General features: G+C 36.8%; 1 protein-coding gene across 2 annotated transcripts in view; it reads left to right on the plus strand.

Annotated features, from left to right (window-relative positions):
- Nucleotides 1–18,135, plus strand: part of HLCS (holocarboxylase synthetase) — a 235,821-nt gene that overhangs the window by 187,321 nt on the left and 30,365 nt on the right. For both annotated transcript variants that reach the window (XM_043992886.1, XM_043992885.1), the window contains exon 7: nt 17,083–17,150. In XM_043992886.1, coding sequence (XP_043848821.1) covers nt 17,083–17,150 — 68 coding nt within the window. The remainder of the gene's footprint in view (nt 1–17,082; nt 17,151–18,135) is intronic.

Consider the following 18,135-nt stretch of genomic DNA (forward strand, 5'->3'; position numbering starts at 1 on the left):
TATATCATATCTAACTTTTTCTAAAATATTACTGATCTTTTAAACTTCTTTTTTGTTTATTTTATGGTTAGACTTATCATTTCTTTGGAGGGTTGATGTCCCACACTCATATAGTTTTACTGCCTCTTTCCTCCTATAATTTCTATAACATTTCCCTCAACAATTTTAGTATGCTAAAATATTAGGTGCATATATGTTCAATATTGGTATTACTTCATTGTCTATGCCCCAGCTTCTTAAACTGTGGGGCCTCAACCCCATATGGGGTCATGTAACAATGTGGGGGAGGCCACGAAAAATTTGGCAACAGCAAAAGGTTATGTATACCTATATACCCAGGACTGCATAAAAATTTCTCAGGCAAAAAGGGGTTGCAAGTGGAAAAAGTTTAAAATGTCCTGTTCTATGGTACATTTTTAGCAAAATGCAGTTTCTTTGATTATGTTTTCTAATTAGGTCTAATTTTGCTTTTGTTCTGAGATTATTATTTCTACTCCATCCTTTTCACTTCATCAGAAATAGAATAGATTCTGCTTTGGCCCCTTATTTTAATTCTGTGTTTTTCTTTTTCAAGTATGTCTCTTATAAACAACATATTGCTTTATTCTGGTTGCTAAAGCACTTTGATTTCCTCCTCTGTTTCACATGTGATATCCCATTCATAGTCCCCTTGTCAAAAAATTGTTTTGCTGCTGACCACTGCCTCCCTTAATCTGTTCCTCCTTTATGTTTAAGCTCTTTGTTTTCCTACTTCCCTGTTAGATAAGGTGAATTTTTGATTATAAACTTTTCTTTTCTTTTTTTTCCCCCCTTTTTTTTTTGTGGGGCAATTGGGGTTAAGTGACTTGCCCAGGGTCACACAGCTAGTAAGTGTTAAGTGTCTGAGGTCAGATTTGAACTCAGGTCCTCCTGAATCCAGGGCCGGTGCTCTATCCACTGTACCACCTAGCTGCCCCTGTAAGGTGAATTTTTATACAGAACTGTTTGTGTGTGTGTGTATGTATGTATGTATGTATATATATGTATGTGTATATGTGTGTATGTATATATATATATATATTTATATATATATATTCTTCCCTCTTAGAATGAGTTCAGATGAAAGTGTATTTCAAGTATTGCCCACTTCTCCCTTCCATTGTAAAAATTGTTCCTTGCCTGCCTTTTATTATACGAGATAATTTCCCCCATTCCTTCTCTCCCTTCCCCTTCTTTCAGTGAATCCTTTCTTACTTTTCCATTTTGCTGATATCACCTGAACACAATAGACTCACACTCATGCCCTCTAAGTAGATTCATAACTGCCCTAATAATGACAATTTTCTTAGGGGTTACATATATCATCTTCTGTGTGGGATTGTAAACTGTATAACTGTTAAATTCCTTTGTTAGATTTCTAATTCATTTACTTTCTTGTGTTTCTCTTCAATCTTGTGTTTGAATGTCACATTTTTTATTCATCTCTGGTCTTTTCATCAGGAGTATCCATTTTCCCCTCTATAGTTTTGTTGGGTTGGTTATTTTGGGTTGTAATTCTAGCTCCTTTGCCTTCCAGAAAATTTTATTCTAAGCTCTCTCCTCTGTTATATTAGTAGATGCTAAATCTTGTGTGATCCTGACTCTCGCTCCATGATATTTGAATTCTTTCTAATTACTTGTATTTTCTTCTTGACCTGAGAGGTCTGGATTTTAGTTATAATAGTCCGGGGAGTTTTCATTTTAGGATTTCTTTTAGGGGATGTATTCTTTTTATTTTCTATTTTGCCGTATGGATCCAAGTTATCTAGGTAATTTTCCTTTATAATTGCTTGAAAGATGATGTCTAGGCTCTTTTTTGGTTATAGCTTTCAGGTACTGTGATAATTCTTAAATGATCTCGACTCAATCTCTTTTCCAGGTCAGTTGTTTTCCTTTGAGATATTTCACATTCGGTCCCCCACCTCCATTTTTTAGTCTTTTGACTTCATTTCATTGTTCTTGGATGTCTTATGGAGTCATTAGCTTCCACTTGACCAGTTTTCATTTTAAAGGAATAATTTCTTTTGTGAGGTTTTGTACGTCAAAACATTAGTGCAATTTTGATTTATAGCGTTATTTTATTTTGTAGCAAAGGTTTTGGTGATGGTTTAGCAGTTGTGGACTTAAAAGTCACTGAAGTGCCATTTTGATCCTTCTCCTTGTCCATGGTTTTAATAAGATATAATTTAGTTTCTTTAATTGGTGTTTCTGAAATAGGATATGTCAACACCTTCTTTCCAAAACTCTTTGGGAGGAGTAGTTTTGAACAGTGGTACACATCTTACAGCAGATTTGGTTCAAAAGACTTCATTGAAAACTGGTCACACTAAAGATCCCTCTTGTTTGACCTCAGAGACTCATATTAAATATATATTCTTGGACTTTGCAAGGGGGTCAAACTATTTTTCAGCCAAATACTCTCAGTTTATCAGTAATAGTCTTCAATTATATCAACTCTGAGTAGCTAGGGAGCTTATTCCCAATGCCTGCATAACATTTTGTTGTTGTTCAACTTTTTGTGACCCCATTTGGGGTTTTCTTGGGAAAGATACTGATGGTTTTTCATTTCTTTCTCTATCTCATTTTACACATGAGGAAATTGAAACAGTGACTTGCATATTTAAGAGATGTGACAAAGGTGAAATCAACAGGCCTTGGCAGTGGCTTGGATATGGGGGTGAGAAATAGTGAGAAATCCAGGATGACTTATAGGTTGAGATTAGGCTCTCTAGAGGATGGTGTTGCCTTCTAAATAATAAGAAAGATAGAATTGGGGAAAACTTTTGGGGGAAAGAGTTCTGTTTTGGACATATTGAGTTTAAGATGTTTACTGAATATCCATGATCAATAATAAGTGTGTAAAGATGTTGTGAACCCCCAAATTTTGAAAACTACTGGTATAATTAATTTAACTTTATTGAAGATAGTGAAATTCATTCCCTTTCTTAAAGAATGTGATCCTGCCCTCTCTTCTCCCCCCCAAAAAAAATCTATGAAGAGAAAGGAAAATCCCATACAGTTACTAGAAATCAAGGAGCTTCTAGATCCTAATGACTTTTTTTTTTGTTTTTCTGTTTAGAATTTTATTTTCCAAATTACATGTAAGAACAAATTTTGAAATCAATTTTTTAAAACTTTGTGTTCCAACTTCACTTCCTCCCTCCCTCCTCACCCACCACCCCCAAGAATTCAAGCAATTCAATATAAGTTATACATGAGTAGTCATGCAAAACATCTCCACATTAGCCAGGTTGTGAAAGAAAACAGACAAAAACAAAACTTCAGATTAAGGAACTATCAAAAACAATTGTGCTTCAATCTGTTTTCAGATATCATCAGTTCTTTCTCTGTAGATGGATTGCAATTTTCGTAAGTCTTTCAGAGTTATATTGGATCATTGCATTGTTGAAAATAACCACGTCCTTCGCAGCAGATCATCTTACACTATTGCTGTTATTTTGTATTCAGTACATTTCACTCTGCTTCATTTCATGTAGGTCTTTCCAGGTTTTTCTGATAGCATCCTGTTCATCATAACTTTTATATAGTACCTTAAACTTGACAAAGAATTTTCTTCACAGTATCCCAGCAAAGTAAGTACCATATGTTTTGCCATTATAATCAGTCATCATAACTGTTTCCCTCCATGCTATTCTTTTAGATCCTAATGATAATCTAATTCCTCATATTTCTTCCTTAGTCTCCTAATATATGCCTATTTGTATTTCCCAGAGAGCAGATCTCCCAAGCCTGGGGTCACACTTCAACACAAAGCATAATACATAAAACATCACAATCTGATCATACTTTTATTCTTCCTTCCTTGGTTTTCTCTCTGCTCCTCACATTTTGACCTTCATTTTGGGGTTCTGATATCAGATTTTAAGAGGTGGGTAGATATGGTAGTATTTCCATTTGATCTTTGCCTTTAGGTTTTTTTTATGCCTTTTGGTCGTTCATGCCTTGCTTATAGGATAGTACTTTGGCATGTGTCCTAGGCCTATGTTAGGTTGGCCTTGTGTTGTGAAGGGTTTGAATAGTTTATCTGTAAGTACAGGTAGAGCACCCTTGTTTGAGAAACCTCCTTCAGGATTCCTTTTAACACTTGATTGTCTACGTATTCTAACCTACAATTTTAAGTAACATTCTATTAATGTTTTTTTGTTTGTTTGTTTTGACATCACAGTAATTTCTCACTCTCTCCTCCTGAATGAACTCTCTTGTGACAGGGCTAAGAACAAATTTGATTTATCTATACTAGTTACCTAGGGGAATTACCTAAGTTTCTATTTTTTCTGAATAATTTTTAAGTGAAAAAAATGGAGAAAAGAAGGGAGAAAGGAATAAGGTACAGTCATGACATGGAAAAAAATCCAGTAAGAAGTCTATTCCCCTCCCCCACAACGCATTAAATACTATTGGTATCTGTTAAATACATCTAGGTGTTTAAAGGGACTAGATTCAGTCTTCTGAAATAGATACTCATTCTTTGATGGTTTTATGACTGAAAATTTTAGTTCGACTTAGCAAGAGAAAACACAAGGTATAAGTGAGTACATAGAAAACTTACTTATGCTATTTAGATTCTCATCTTCCCCTTGAAGTTTTTCTGACTGCCTTAGCTAGGACTCTCTCCCTCCTTCTTCATACTGTGTATTATTCTTTCTACATGTAAGTGTAGTTCCTTGAGTAAAGGAATTTGGTATTATACTCCCTCCTATCCCCTACTGCACTTAGTATTGTTGTTCAGTCATTGTTATGTCTGAGTCTTCTGAGTTTTCTTGACAAAGATGCTGGTGTGATTTGCCACACCCCATATTTTATTCACCTTGACAAGCAGCTACCTGGATTGGGAAGAGAGAGTGAGGCTGGTGACTTTGCTCAGCCCTGCCTCACTTAAATCCAATTCACTGAATGTCATGACATTATCTCCCCCAATGTCATGATCCTTTTGGAGAAGGAAGGACAAACAACAAACAAGGCAGACAGAGGTTCAAGGCAGACAGAGGTTAAGTGACTTTCATACAGCTAGAAAGTATCTGAAGCTGAATTTGAACTAAAGTCTTCATGGCTCTGAGTCTAGTGCTGTATCCACTGAGCCACCTAGCTGCCTCATGCATTTAGTGTTAGTCCCCAATAAATGACAATCAATAAAAAGTTGTCAAACACCATCCCTAGATCTCACTTACTCCTTATCAATTAGGAATATTGAGGAAATGTTTCTAATAATGTTTTAAACAGGAGAGTGGAGGCAGGCAGGCAGTGGGCAACACTGAAAAGAAATTGTTTTGGTGTATGGGGAATTTAATTACGATGAATTTTTGTTATTTTACTTCATTTCCATCTACTCCAAAATCATTCCTTTCTCCCCTTCCTCAAATACTCTTAGTCATTAAAGCCTTATAGTTTTGATGATATTTACAGGGAAGCTGATTTACTGGAATAAAGAAGTTCTTTAAGTTTGAATTTTGGAACATTACCAGTTTGTCTGAACCTAGGTTTCAAATTTTACTGGCGCTTTGTTGGCAAAGCACATTTTGGAGTCCTTCCATATTTGAGCATGTTTCCTGACACCTTTGGTAGTATGGTACTGTTTTTAAATTTCAATTTTCCAAAAGAAAGAAAGGCAAATATATATGTATACACACAGAGAAGATTATTAAAAATAACCAAAAATTAACACCTGAGAAGTGCTTTCTTTTTAAAGAAAATAAGCCTGAATGTTAAGAGAAAAGCCTTTCATATAGGATTAGAAAAAGATGATTCTCAATATAACTGCCAAGTTCTTATGAACCAAAGGTGCTTCCAGTTTGGGACCCAGCGAATGAAAATGTGTGTATGAAGGAAACACCAATAGAATTAGAATCTAAACTAATTAATTTTATAAGGCAACTATGGTTCCATAATCTATTTTCGTCATGAAACAAACCTGTGCAATAAAGAAAGAAGTCCCTTGTACCACTAACTGAGGAGTTAAGATGGTGCCAAACTTCCTTTTCTAAAATGGTCTCTGCTTGCAAGTTGATGTCTCGAAGGATAGAGAGTAAGGGAGGTTCTGGGGGGGAAGGCTGAATGTCAGATTATAAGAGGTGGGGTGATGCTCAGGGCAAATGGTTCTGTGAAAGGAATGATGGTTTTGAGGCCAGCTGGCAGGAGTGGGAAATTCTTCCCACTAATTATCCTGAAAGGGATAAGTAAGGTATTGGGGCTGGAAAGACCAGTAATATACAGCATGGTTGTGTACAGCTTCTCTTTCCAAAGGAAGAAATATATTACCTTGGATTTTGCTTCGTTGGCCCAGATGTTCAGGCTCTGTGTCTCCAAGTGTAAAGAAGCAGCATATGGGTATATATAAATTTGGTTAGAGAAGATGGGCATATTTAATACAGAATGTACACAACATGAATAAATAAGGTAGGACCATCACATACTTAGTCTGGGAAAAGATAGATAAGCAAAATTTATACTCCACAGTCAGGACAAGAGACTTCATATAAACTTGCTTGGTTTTTGGCTTTCTTGGGTTTAATTTTATAAAAATCCAAGTGAAATCAAGAATCATTTATTAGGTACCTAATATATATGACAGGCTATGCTAAGCACTGGACATACACAAAAGGCAAAAGCACCCCCTTAAAAAACAACAAAACAGTCCCCACTATCAAGAAAGCTCACAGTCTGGAAGTAATTCGAATGAGAAGGTATTAGCATTAAGAGGAATCAGCAAAGGCTTTTTATAGAAGGTAGACTTTTAGCTGTGATTTTTAAAGGTAGCCAGGGAAACCAGGAGAAGCATATGAAGAAGATAATTCAGGGCATGGGGGGAGAGACAACAAAGAAGTCCAGAGCTGGGAGATGTCATGCTTTGTGTGAGCAGTTCCAAAGAGCCAAGTATCAGTGGGTTGCAAAGTACCCACAGGGGCTGTAAGGTGTAAGAATACTGACAGAGTATGAAGAGGACAGGTTATAAAAGACTTTAAAAACCATACATATTTTTTTTTTTTATATTTGATCCTAGAGGTAATAAGGAGACTGAGAGACAAATATGGTAGGAAAAGCCATCCTTCTTTGGGGATGAATTTTTGTGAGTTTTGAGGAAAATTTCAAGTCTTAATTAAAGCCTGAAATGAATTAGACTTAGAGTTTGATGCTTTTTTAAAAACATCGAAAATGAAAAAAAGAATATAGTGAAAAATGTATCTTCCACTGAATTTGATTTCTAATGCAAAACCTTTTGTATTGACCAACGTAATTTCTACTTTAAATGCTTATAGTGCTTTTAGCAGATTTTAATAGTTTGAATGATTGGTCCTTTCTTTATAGTAGCTAATTATTTCCCCCCAGAAATGATCCTTGAACTATGGCAAAGTCCTTTCATAAGACCCTAGAGGATACTATGACTGTTAGATGTAGTCTCACTCATACACAGATATTCATGGATCTGTGATCTTATTAATTTTGGAGTTTCTTTCAGTGATACAGATTACAACCTGTCAATGCCTACCCAACCTACAAGACTCTCTTCCCGGTCTTCATCCGAGTTCACCACAGGGAGGTCCTCTCAACATGCTTCTCTTTGTGACTTTACATTACACAGATACTGGCTATTCACCCAACATCCACTATTTTTTTTTTTTTTTGGTGAGGCAATTGGGGTTAAGTGACTTGCCCAGGGTCACACAGCTAGTAAGTGTTAAATGTTTGAGTTCGGATTTGAACTCAGGTCCTACCAAATCCAGGGCTGGTGCTCTATTCACTGCGCCACCTAGCTGCCCCAACATCCACTATTCTTACCACATGGCCAGCCCTGTCATAAAGTTCCTTGATGATATCCTCTTTACTCCTGTTATATTTCAGATTTCCTCTGTGGCACATGTTGCATCATGCAGCAGTATTGCCCTTTGAGTAATGCTCATCTTTAGTTCTTCAGAGATCGTGGTTTCTAGGTCATGTTGCCATGGGGCTTTATTGTTTTGGGACATTTGAGATCAGTAGAAGTACTTGACCATTTGCCAAAATTGACGCAGCCAATCTCTTCCTTTTCAACTCTAGACCCTATTCACTGTCCATCTGTATTATTTATCCCAAGTACTGGAATATCTCAGTAGTTTGTCCATTCAAGTGCATATTGAAATCTGGGCTATAGACCTTTCTTGTCCATTTGGTCTTTCCTGTGTAGGTGGATGTGAGAATTGGCTTATTGATAGGCCCTAGCTAACAGAAGTGACTCCATGTTTGGTCAATGATTGACCCATCTTTCTACCAGGAAGCTCCTATATACCAAATAATTGTTTTAGTCAGCTTCACTTATGCAAGGAACACAAGGTTCTCCTGATTATAAACAGTTTAACAAACTTCATCATCATATGTCCTCATCAACATACCCTTATCATTGGTAAGGGGAATCACAGTCTGGGCCCCCAGCTACCTGACCATCCCATAGGTCCCCCTCTGACTTGGTCCCTGTGAATCTGCCCAGCAACCGCAATCAGATATAAGCTGCAATATATTTGATGATTATATTTTCCCAAACACTTACCATATAGAACAATAAAACATATTTACTATGTGGAAGACATTGTGCTAGATGAGGGCTTCTTAAACTTTCTCCACTCACAACCCTTTTTTGCCAAGAAATTTTTATGCAACCCTGAGGATATAGATATATAATATAGGTATACATAACCTCTTACTGTTGCCAAATTTTTTTGTGACCCCCATATTCCGTTACAAGACCCTCTATGAGGTTGCGACTTTAAGAAGTATACATTGTTACTGTGGGGTTGCAATATGCACATAGATATGCATAGTTCAAAGTGATAAAGGAAGGGAAAGAGCACAACAATTGGAGGAATCAGGGAAAACTGTTTAGCCATTAAAGGGAAAAGAAATTATAAGATGATAACTTGAAAGGAACCCAAGGGTTCCTTTCCTTGACAGCTAGATGGTGCCGTGGTGCAGAGAGCACTGTGCCTGGAGTCAGGAAGACCTGAGTTCAAATCCAGTCTCAGACATTTAACAGCTATGTGACCCTGGGCAAGTCACTTAACCCCTGCCTTCTTCCCTTAACTGTAAAAGGAGGATAATAACTGCACCTACCTCACAGGGTTGTTGGGAGAATCAAGTGAGATATTTGTAAAACACTTAGCATAGTGCCTGGCACACTGTAGGCATTTAATAAATGCTTATGTCCTTTTCTTTATACCTTCATAAAGGCTTTCTCCAATGTCTGGAAGGTACTTCCTAACCTTGGCCTTTTAGAATCTCTACTTTTCTTTAAGGTTCTTCTCAAGTGTTACCTCCTAATGGAAGTCTTTTCTGATTCCCTATTAATGCTCTTTCTTTTCAAGTTATTTTGTACATAGTATTTGTTTTCATGTTGTATCCCTCAATTGAATGTCTTTGACACATAGCACATGTGCTTAACAAATCATTGTTGGATTGAATTGAATACAAAGCATTCAAGGAGTTTATAGCCTATAATGCCTGTATGATAGAGAATTATATTTATGAAATGGCTGAATCAAGCCAGAGACTTAATTTTGTATGAGGTTTCATTCGAGATTAGAATTCTTAGTAAGAGAAATCTCACCTTATTGTCTGTGGATGTCACTATACTAGCAATTGTATAAATTAAGCAGACCTTTAACAGCTTGCAGTCTGCCTTTATCAGATATTTTTGAGTCCTTACTATATGTATGAAATTACACTAGGTGCCTTGGAATACTGTCTGATCTTTATACAGCACTCCAAGGTTTACAAAACATTATTTTTGGTTTCTTTTGATCTTCAGGATAACCCTGTGAAGTAACTGCTACAGATATTATTATCCCAATTAAGAAGGAAAAGTAATACAAAAAAATACAGTCTGTAGACAGGTTATTGCTGTTTAAAATCTCAAGCCAACAAACTGTCAAAATTAATATTAAAGATAGTTAATTGTCATTTTCAGACTATCCTTGGAGGTCTCCAGGCTTATTTTCATGTAAGTTTCCAGTAGACCAGAGTATATGTATACCAACAAAACATGTCAAATTGTCTTATAATGAGATTTTAAAAATATATATGAATATAAATCAGTAGCTTCCACTAAAGTTCAGTCTGCTCTCTCTTTGTGGTTTGGAGGTGACCTTGTATACCTGAAGATTTTGCCAGAAGAAAGTAAGCTTTGATAAGTGTTTAGAAGAGTAAAGCTAATGGGGATGAAAGGAGCAAGTGATCCAGGTGGGAATGGAACTAGGATTGCCTAGCATGGGTGAGGGCACAGTTGAAATCGTGTAACTTAAATTTGTAGTGAACCCAATTAGAATATTGCATGTTTTTTCTCAACCTTGCTTCAGCACCATGTATATAGGAGTGAAGGCAGCTATTTCCTGGCTGGGGCCCCTCACACCCCACCTTGGTCAGGAAAGATTTCTTTACTTACACAACCATCAGCTATGCCAGTTACCCCCTTGGTTTCCATCGCACCATCTCTGAAAGCCTGTCTCTAATTTCCAAGTGTATTGGCCTAGTTTACTTGCAGTCTGACTACACTAGCAGTCTAATTTGTGCAGCACAGCCAAGAACAATCAAAGAATATTGTCAATGGCTCTTTCTTTACCCTCCTAAGCAGCCTCCTCCAGCACCCACTGCACTAATCTGTCTGCCCAAGGGAGAGCCAGCTGCCAGTCCCATACACAGTCAGGAAGGTTCTGGTGACAGGGAGCCAGTCAATGTCCCTTTGTTTGGTCACACCGACCTCTTCCTCATTTGCAGGGCTCTTTCCCTACTCAACCGTGGTGTGAGCCATGAGGCCATCTCTTCTCACAACCTTCTAAGACTAAGATAAATGTTGTAGATATGGCTCTAAAGCCAATACCCTCTTAGCTCATATTCAATATTGGGATAAAATGAGGCTTTCTCAAGTCACTGAATATTTAACAAAGAAGGAGGTTTACTTTATCCTAACACAGCATGGATATGCAATCCTCAGATGCTACTGGGGTAGGGGTGAGGAAACTGCTCAGCTCTCTCTGAAAATGTATCTGGTCAGTCAGATTTTGATAAATTTATAAGGTGTAGCCATTAAGTGCCAAACTAATTGAACCAATCCAGGAATAAATTTTTATTTTATTTATGCACTTTATCATTTATTCAGGATAGGTACATTCTTAAATCATGACCAAGTAAGTAGTTGTTTACTCTCTAGTATAAAGGAAAGCTTACAACCCAATAGTGTTACTAATTATACATTTTGCGTACCTAATAATAGTGACAATTCATATTTGTATAGCCTTTAAGGTTTATAAAACATTTGAAGGACTAATACAAGTATAACATCCCCATTTTGTAGATGAGGAAACTGAGAATCTGAGAAGTTTTGACTTCCTTATTGGTTGCATGGTTGCACATTCAGTAAGAGTATAAGATGGAGGGGGTGGCTAGGTGGCGCAGTGGATAAAGCACCGGCCCTGGATTCAGGAGGACCTGAGTTCAAATCCAGCCTCAGACACTTAACACTTACTAGCTGTGTCACCCTGGACAAGTCATTTAACCCCCATTGCCCTGCAAAAAAAAAAAGAGTATAAGATGGAATTTGAGCCTAGAACTGCTGACCCCAAGTTTAGTCCTCTTTATACAATGCCATCTCATCCTGTAGTCATTTGTTTCTTAATTATTTTCCTTTAAAGATAGATTCTGTTGTCTCCATTTTAAATTAATTTAGAGGTGTCTTCCTTCCTGTTTGTTTAAAGTAGTGAAGATTTGCTCATTTTCAGCCCTGGGGTCCCTAAGAACCACTTGGTTCCTTCCTTTTTGGCCTTAGGACGTTTATTTTAGATGAAAAGTTCTGAATTCACAGTTGTTCTGAGCCCCTACCTATCAGGAAAATTCTTTACACCTAAACAGTTTGAACTATCCATTGACCAGTGGGGGTGGGGATGCTAAGGGCTGTTAAGGAGTCTCTTGAACTTGTCTTTTTGAGTTGCCATGTTTTCTGGAAACACTGGACCCAGAACATTCAGGAGGCCCTGAATGTGTCAAGGACAAAGCTCCTCCTGAACTGACATAATTTGCTGTTGCACCCCAAACTGGTCTTTCTTTGTGTCCTTGGGAAGCAAGTCAGGCGCCAGCCAGTCTGTGCCAGGCTGGGATGATGCATGTGCAGCTGGGGTCCTTTTCAGATGAGCAGATTCTCCTATCTTCATAGTCTTAGCAGTTCCCAAGGGAAGAGAATGAGGCTTTTGCCATCACCTTGCTCCTCCCTATGGGGAGTGGTTTTGTCTTTTTTCCCACCTTTGCTTCACTTTCCCCCTCCAATGTCACACCTCTTCTTGCTATCCCCTTCTTTCTATGTCCTGCTGTTATAAAGGCTTCCATTTCTGTAGGGCATGCATGTTCATTTCTCTTGTAACAAACCTGTTTTTTATATAAGTCTCATGAAATTGTGATTGCCTTTTGATACCATTTAACCTTAAATTTCTATCTATCTCTAGTTTGTAGTTGAGGCAAAATTCAATTTATATTAGAAATGTTTCTGTAACTAAAGGGCAAATTATGTTATAGTACCTGTTGATAGATAGACAAGTATTGTTTAGGGGAAGTTAAAGAAAGAGCCGACCTTTTCCTTGGGAGTTCCCTCAGCATGGATGCCAGTGACACTTCTCCATATCTCTGTTCTTTGCCATGACCCAGTCCCCATTTTGCTTTTCAAAGGTGTACTAGAAATACTATGCTTGCTTCAAGCTTTCAAATCCAGATCCTGGGAATGTCTTCCTAAAGTTCCGAAATCTTTCTTCTTCATAACTTGGTGTCTTGCACAATGGCTTTGATTGATTCCAGGCTTTGACCCACACTCAATTCAGATAGTTTGATTCAATCAAAAAGTATTCTTACCATACCCAGTCTTTAAACTAGCTCCTTGACATTAGGATATCTACTGTGCTTAATTGGTATAAGTAGCCAGGATTTCTTTATCTTTTGCAAAGTAATCTCTTTGAAATAGAGCATTTTTCCCTTAAGTATCCCTAGTTATTTTGGTAAATATGCTAGACTTTCATTCACACACACCCCCTCCATTATTTCCCTGGTCAGTTACTGAAGAAAAATGAAAGTCAGGGAGGTAGTTACTATACAATTATTTTTACTTATGTGAGAACATCACTAACTAAGAATAAAAATGCTTTTATGCTTTCTCCTTTTTGGTAAAGAAAATGCAGGCAACTTCATTTTCAGAAATGTAAAAACGAGAAGGTTCATAAATGCTCCATTGTTGACTGGGAGCTATGTGGCAAGGCCCCTAGAGTCATCTCAGATAGCACAAATAAATCTCTCTGCCTCTGGTTTTCTCAGCCTAATCATTAGCTACTCCACCATGTTATGCTCCTCCTTATAGAATTTCTTCCTGGCCTGTAGGCAGAACAAGCTTGGTCTTCTCGTTAATATCCTCTCTTAACTCCTGCCAAACCTCTAGCAGTTTCATTCATAAATTCCCTTAATCATTTCTTTGTTCTAAAAGTCTGTTTGGTTTCTGAACTAACCATTTTTATTCTTCTCCATCTACCAACACTGGCCATATAGTTGTCTAGTATGTACATATACATTTAAAGAATCACCTAAAATGGAGAACCAAGTCAAATTTATATAAATGAGAGCTATTCCTCAATTGATAAATGCTCAAAGGTTATGAATAGGCAGTTTTCAGATGAAACTATAGTCATATGAAAAAATGGTCCAACTCACTATTAATTATAGAAATGCATGTTAAAACAACTCTGAGCTAACATTCCACACCTATCAGATTGGCTAATATTACAGAAAAGGAAAATGACAAATGTTGGAGGGAATGTGGGAAAATTGAGACACTCAAGTACTGTTGGTGAAGTTGTACACTGATTCAGCCATTGTTGGGAACAATTTGGAACTATGCCCAAAGGCCTATTTATAGATATATGTGTATATATAAATTATATATATTTATATATGTATACATGGTTTTAACCACATATATACCCTTTGACCAGACATTACCACCACTAGGTTTGTATCCCAAAGACATAAAAAAAGAAAAGAAAAAGAACTTGTATATACAGCTCTTTTAGTGGTGGCAAAGTATTAAAAATTGAGGGGATGTCTCTTAATTGGGGAATGGCTAAACAAGTTGTTGCATATGATTGTGATGGAATACTATTGTGCAGTAAGAAATGATGAGCAAAATGCTCTTAGAAAAACCTGGAAAGACTTACATGAACTGATGCAAGTGAAATGAATAGAAGCATTATTTTTAGCAACAGCAATATTACATAATGATCAACTGTGAATGACATAACTATTCTCAGCAATACAATGATCCAAGACAATTCTGAAGGACTTCTGATGAAAAATGCTAGCTCCAGAAAAATAACTTGACTTTCTTTACTTTTCTTGGTTTTGTGTTTATTTTTGTGTGTTAGTCCAAAAGAAATACCTTTTTTGACTTGTATTTCATAAGAAATGGAAGTAGAACTGACAGATAGGCTTCAAGACTTGATTCTCTTTGAAAATGCCTGTACTTTTTCTAGTAGCTTTGCAGAAAACATCTGGTGGGCCTGCTAGTCCTCTTGCCAGTTGTGGTTCATAACCTTTTAGAAAGTTATCTTTTGATGGGCTCTTTTTGGTTTGGGGCTAGATGTTTGAGTAGTCAGATGTTTGGGATTTTTGTACCATCTATTGATTTTCAGAGGGTTGAAAAATTCTGTTGTTTTTCACTACTCGTAGCTGTACCTTCACTTATTTGGCCATTCATCTGTAAAATTATGTTCTATTGAGGCTGAAATAAAAAATGAACTCCTTCAGTAGCATTTTTCCCATTGTTACTGGTCCTGGCAGTAGGGGGAGCAGTGGTACTTATAATTAGCCTTTCCCTATAGTACTCATTTCTTTTTATTTTATAATTTTCTTTTAAATTATGAACTTAAACATCAACAAACATGAATGTTTCAATACACAACCACAACGAAAAGGGTATTTTGTATAAAACTGAATTTCTTTTATATAGTTTTTTCTAAAATTTATATTAATTTTAACATGTTAGCAACAAAACTGCCTTGTATCACCTAAACTTCCTTCTCTCATGTTTCCAGTGTTTTTGATGCTCTTTTTTTAGATTCCAGACCTTTATTTTTTCCAATTACATGTAAACATATTTTTCAACATTCACTTTTATAAGATTTTGAGTTCCAAATTTTTCTCTCACCTTCCCTCCCTCCCTGCTCCCAAAGCCAGCAAGCAATCTGATATAGGTTATACATTACAATCATGTTAAATATAATTCCATATTAGTCTTTCTGTAAGAAAGGAATCACAACAAAAAGGGGGGTGAATACAAGAAAAAAGAAACAACATCAAAAAAAGCAACAACAAAAGTGAAAATATTATGCTTCAATCTACATACAGACAACATAGTTCCTTTTCTGTATGTGGAGAACAATTTCCATCATTAGTCCCTTGGCATTGTCTTGGATCATTGTATTGCTGGGAAGATCCAAGTCTTTGATGATCTTTGGCAGGGGGGGGGGGGCGGGGGCAGGGCAATGAGGGTCAAGTGACTTGCCCAAGGTTACACAGCTAGTAAGTGTCAAGTGTCTGAGATCAGATTATTTGAACTCAGGTCCTCCTGAATCCAGGGCTGGTGCTTTATCCCCTGCGCCACCTAGCTGTCCCTGATGATCTTTTTAAAAGGTTTTTTTTGTTTTTTTGTTTTTTTTGCATTACTTTTATTATCTCTCTATCTTGTGATCCAAATAGAAGCCCCACATTATAATTAAAAACTATAGTCAAGCAAAACAAATCAGCACATTGGCTGTGTCTGTAAATATATATCTCTGTACCTCTGATTTATTGCCTTTTTGCCAAGAGATAGGAAACATACTTTATTATCAGTCTTGTGAAGTTATAATTCTGCACTGATTAGAGAACTCTGAAGTCTTTCAAAGTTGTTTCCCTTTATATTACTACGGCAATATTTTAATTCTTCTCACTTTACATATGGTGGTCATTTCCAGGAGTACCTAGAAGCACTTAATGTCCCACACCATATTTGTCCCCAAATGGGCATGTTCAAATAAATTAGTTACATTTTACAGCCTCATTGATGAATAGGAATTTCAAACCACAAATACCTTTATTCCTAATTTATTAAAAGCAAATTTTGCCAGAATTCATGCCTATGTTGTGCCTATTTAATAACTCAATGGAAATTGAAATGATAAGGAAAAGTAGTATAACATGAAATTATACTGTGCCTAATGTAGCTCAGAGGAAATTCTCACAACAATATTTTTTTTCAGTTAATGTTGACTCATTTGGTGGTATTAAAGTACACTTTTCTACCTATCCCCAGAAGGGAAGTTCATGTTCTTTTAAGTGAAGCCATTTTAAAAGCAGAAACCAAGCCTAAAATAATCCAGGGTTCTCCAGAGTTCTCAGAAGGTGTGGATTTATTTACTATAGTTAAAACATAATTAGTTCTCTTGGGAAAGTGTATCTTTTAAACTGCTTTATTGCCACCATATTGATTTTCTAAATAATCAGAAACTTCTGTTATTATATATATTCTAGAGTTTGAACAAAAATGCGCTGTAAGTAGAAACAAATGTCAGGAATTGCTGGTTGTTTCTTGTTGGAGATAGGGACACCAGGTTGGAAAGAGTCTGTACTTGATAGAAAACTTTGAAGAAATGCAATTCAAAGAAGCTTTTTATAAACCGAGTTATGGTATGTGCATATAAAAATATGTTACTGTGTGTTTGCACATATTCCCAAACCCTTTTTGGAAGTTTTGCTGAGATTTTCTTGATCATCTAATAGATGATCTTTATATTTCTCCTGACTTTAAATTAATCAATGAAATCTGCAGATACCATACCTTTAAAAACAATTTAATTGACAAAAGAAGAAAGGAAGAAGGAAAGAAGGAAGTAAAGAAAGAGAGAGAGAGAGAGAGAGAGAGAAATCAGAATGCTCTTCTTTTTGTCCAAGATAGACCAATGTATTATTTGGTTCTCATTTCCATTCATGCTGACCAATCTTTCCCACAATTTGCAGGTTGATGTTTGTTGTGCCACCAGACCTGGGCTTAGTTGCAATTGCAGCCCAGCAAACACAAGGAAAAGGTCAGTAACCTCTTGTTATTATTGTGTTATTTGCATTCTGAAATCTCAGCCTCAGGTTTCATTGGAGTTGCCTTGGAACTCTAGTCATTTAGCTGCCTGATATCAAAGAACAGATGAAGCCATGATCAAAAGGAATACCAGAGTCAAAACACTCCCTTTCAGCTGTGACATTTATTTAAAACTTTATATTTGTCCACAATCAATTTAATATTTTGTTAGCTAAATCTTTTTTTTGTTTGTTTTGTTTTGCGGGGCAATGAGGGTTAAGTGACTTGCCCAGGGCCACACAGCTAATAAGTGTCAAGTATCTGAGGTCAGATTTGAACTCAGGTCCTCCTCAATCCAGGGCTGGTGCTTTTATCTACTGTGCCATCTAGCTGCCCCCTGGTTAGCTAAATCTTATAAATTTTCCTTAATAATATATTCCAGGCATTATGGTTAATGTTTGAAGAAAGAGAGATGATGACTGAAAGGATGGAAAGAGACTTTCATTTCACCAACATCAGTTCTAGTACTCTGCACACAACAAGCAATAGTGGAAAGAACACTGGTTCTGGAGTCAAAGAACCTGAGTTCGAATCCTGAGTTCTTACTACCTTTGTGACCTTGTCTAAGTCACTTAATTTCCCTGGGCCTCAGTTTTCTCATATGTAAAATGAAAAAGTTTGTATATAATAGCTTCTGAGAACCCTTGTACCTTTAAATCTAAGTAAGGATTCTACTGAGGGGTGATTGCTGAGGAGGCAAGGGAATCTTGTCTCTGTCTTCCCCTAAACTGTGTCAGTATCCATAGTAAGCACATTTCTACTCTCAGTAACCTGCAGAGGTAAACCAAAGGGTGGCATGAATAGAATTGAAACTGTCTTTGAGCGCAGTGGGAGAAAATTGGCTCATTCTAGTTCTGTTGAGAAAACTCTTTTCTTTCAGAGATAACCAGGTGGCACAGTGGATAGAGGACAGGGCTTGAAGTCGGGAAGATCTGCGT

The sequence above is a fragment of the Dromiciops gliroides genome, chromosome 3 (assembly GCF_019393635.1).
Source record: "Dromiciops gliroides isolate mDroGli1 chromosome 3, mDroGli1.pri, whole genome shotgun sequence".
NCBI lineage: Eukaryota > Metazoa > Chordata > Mammalia > Microbiotheria > Microbiotheriidae > Dromiciops > Dromiciops gliroides.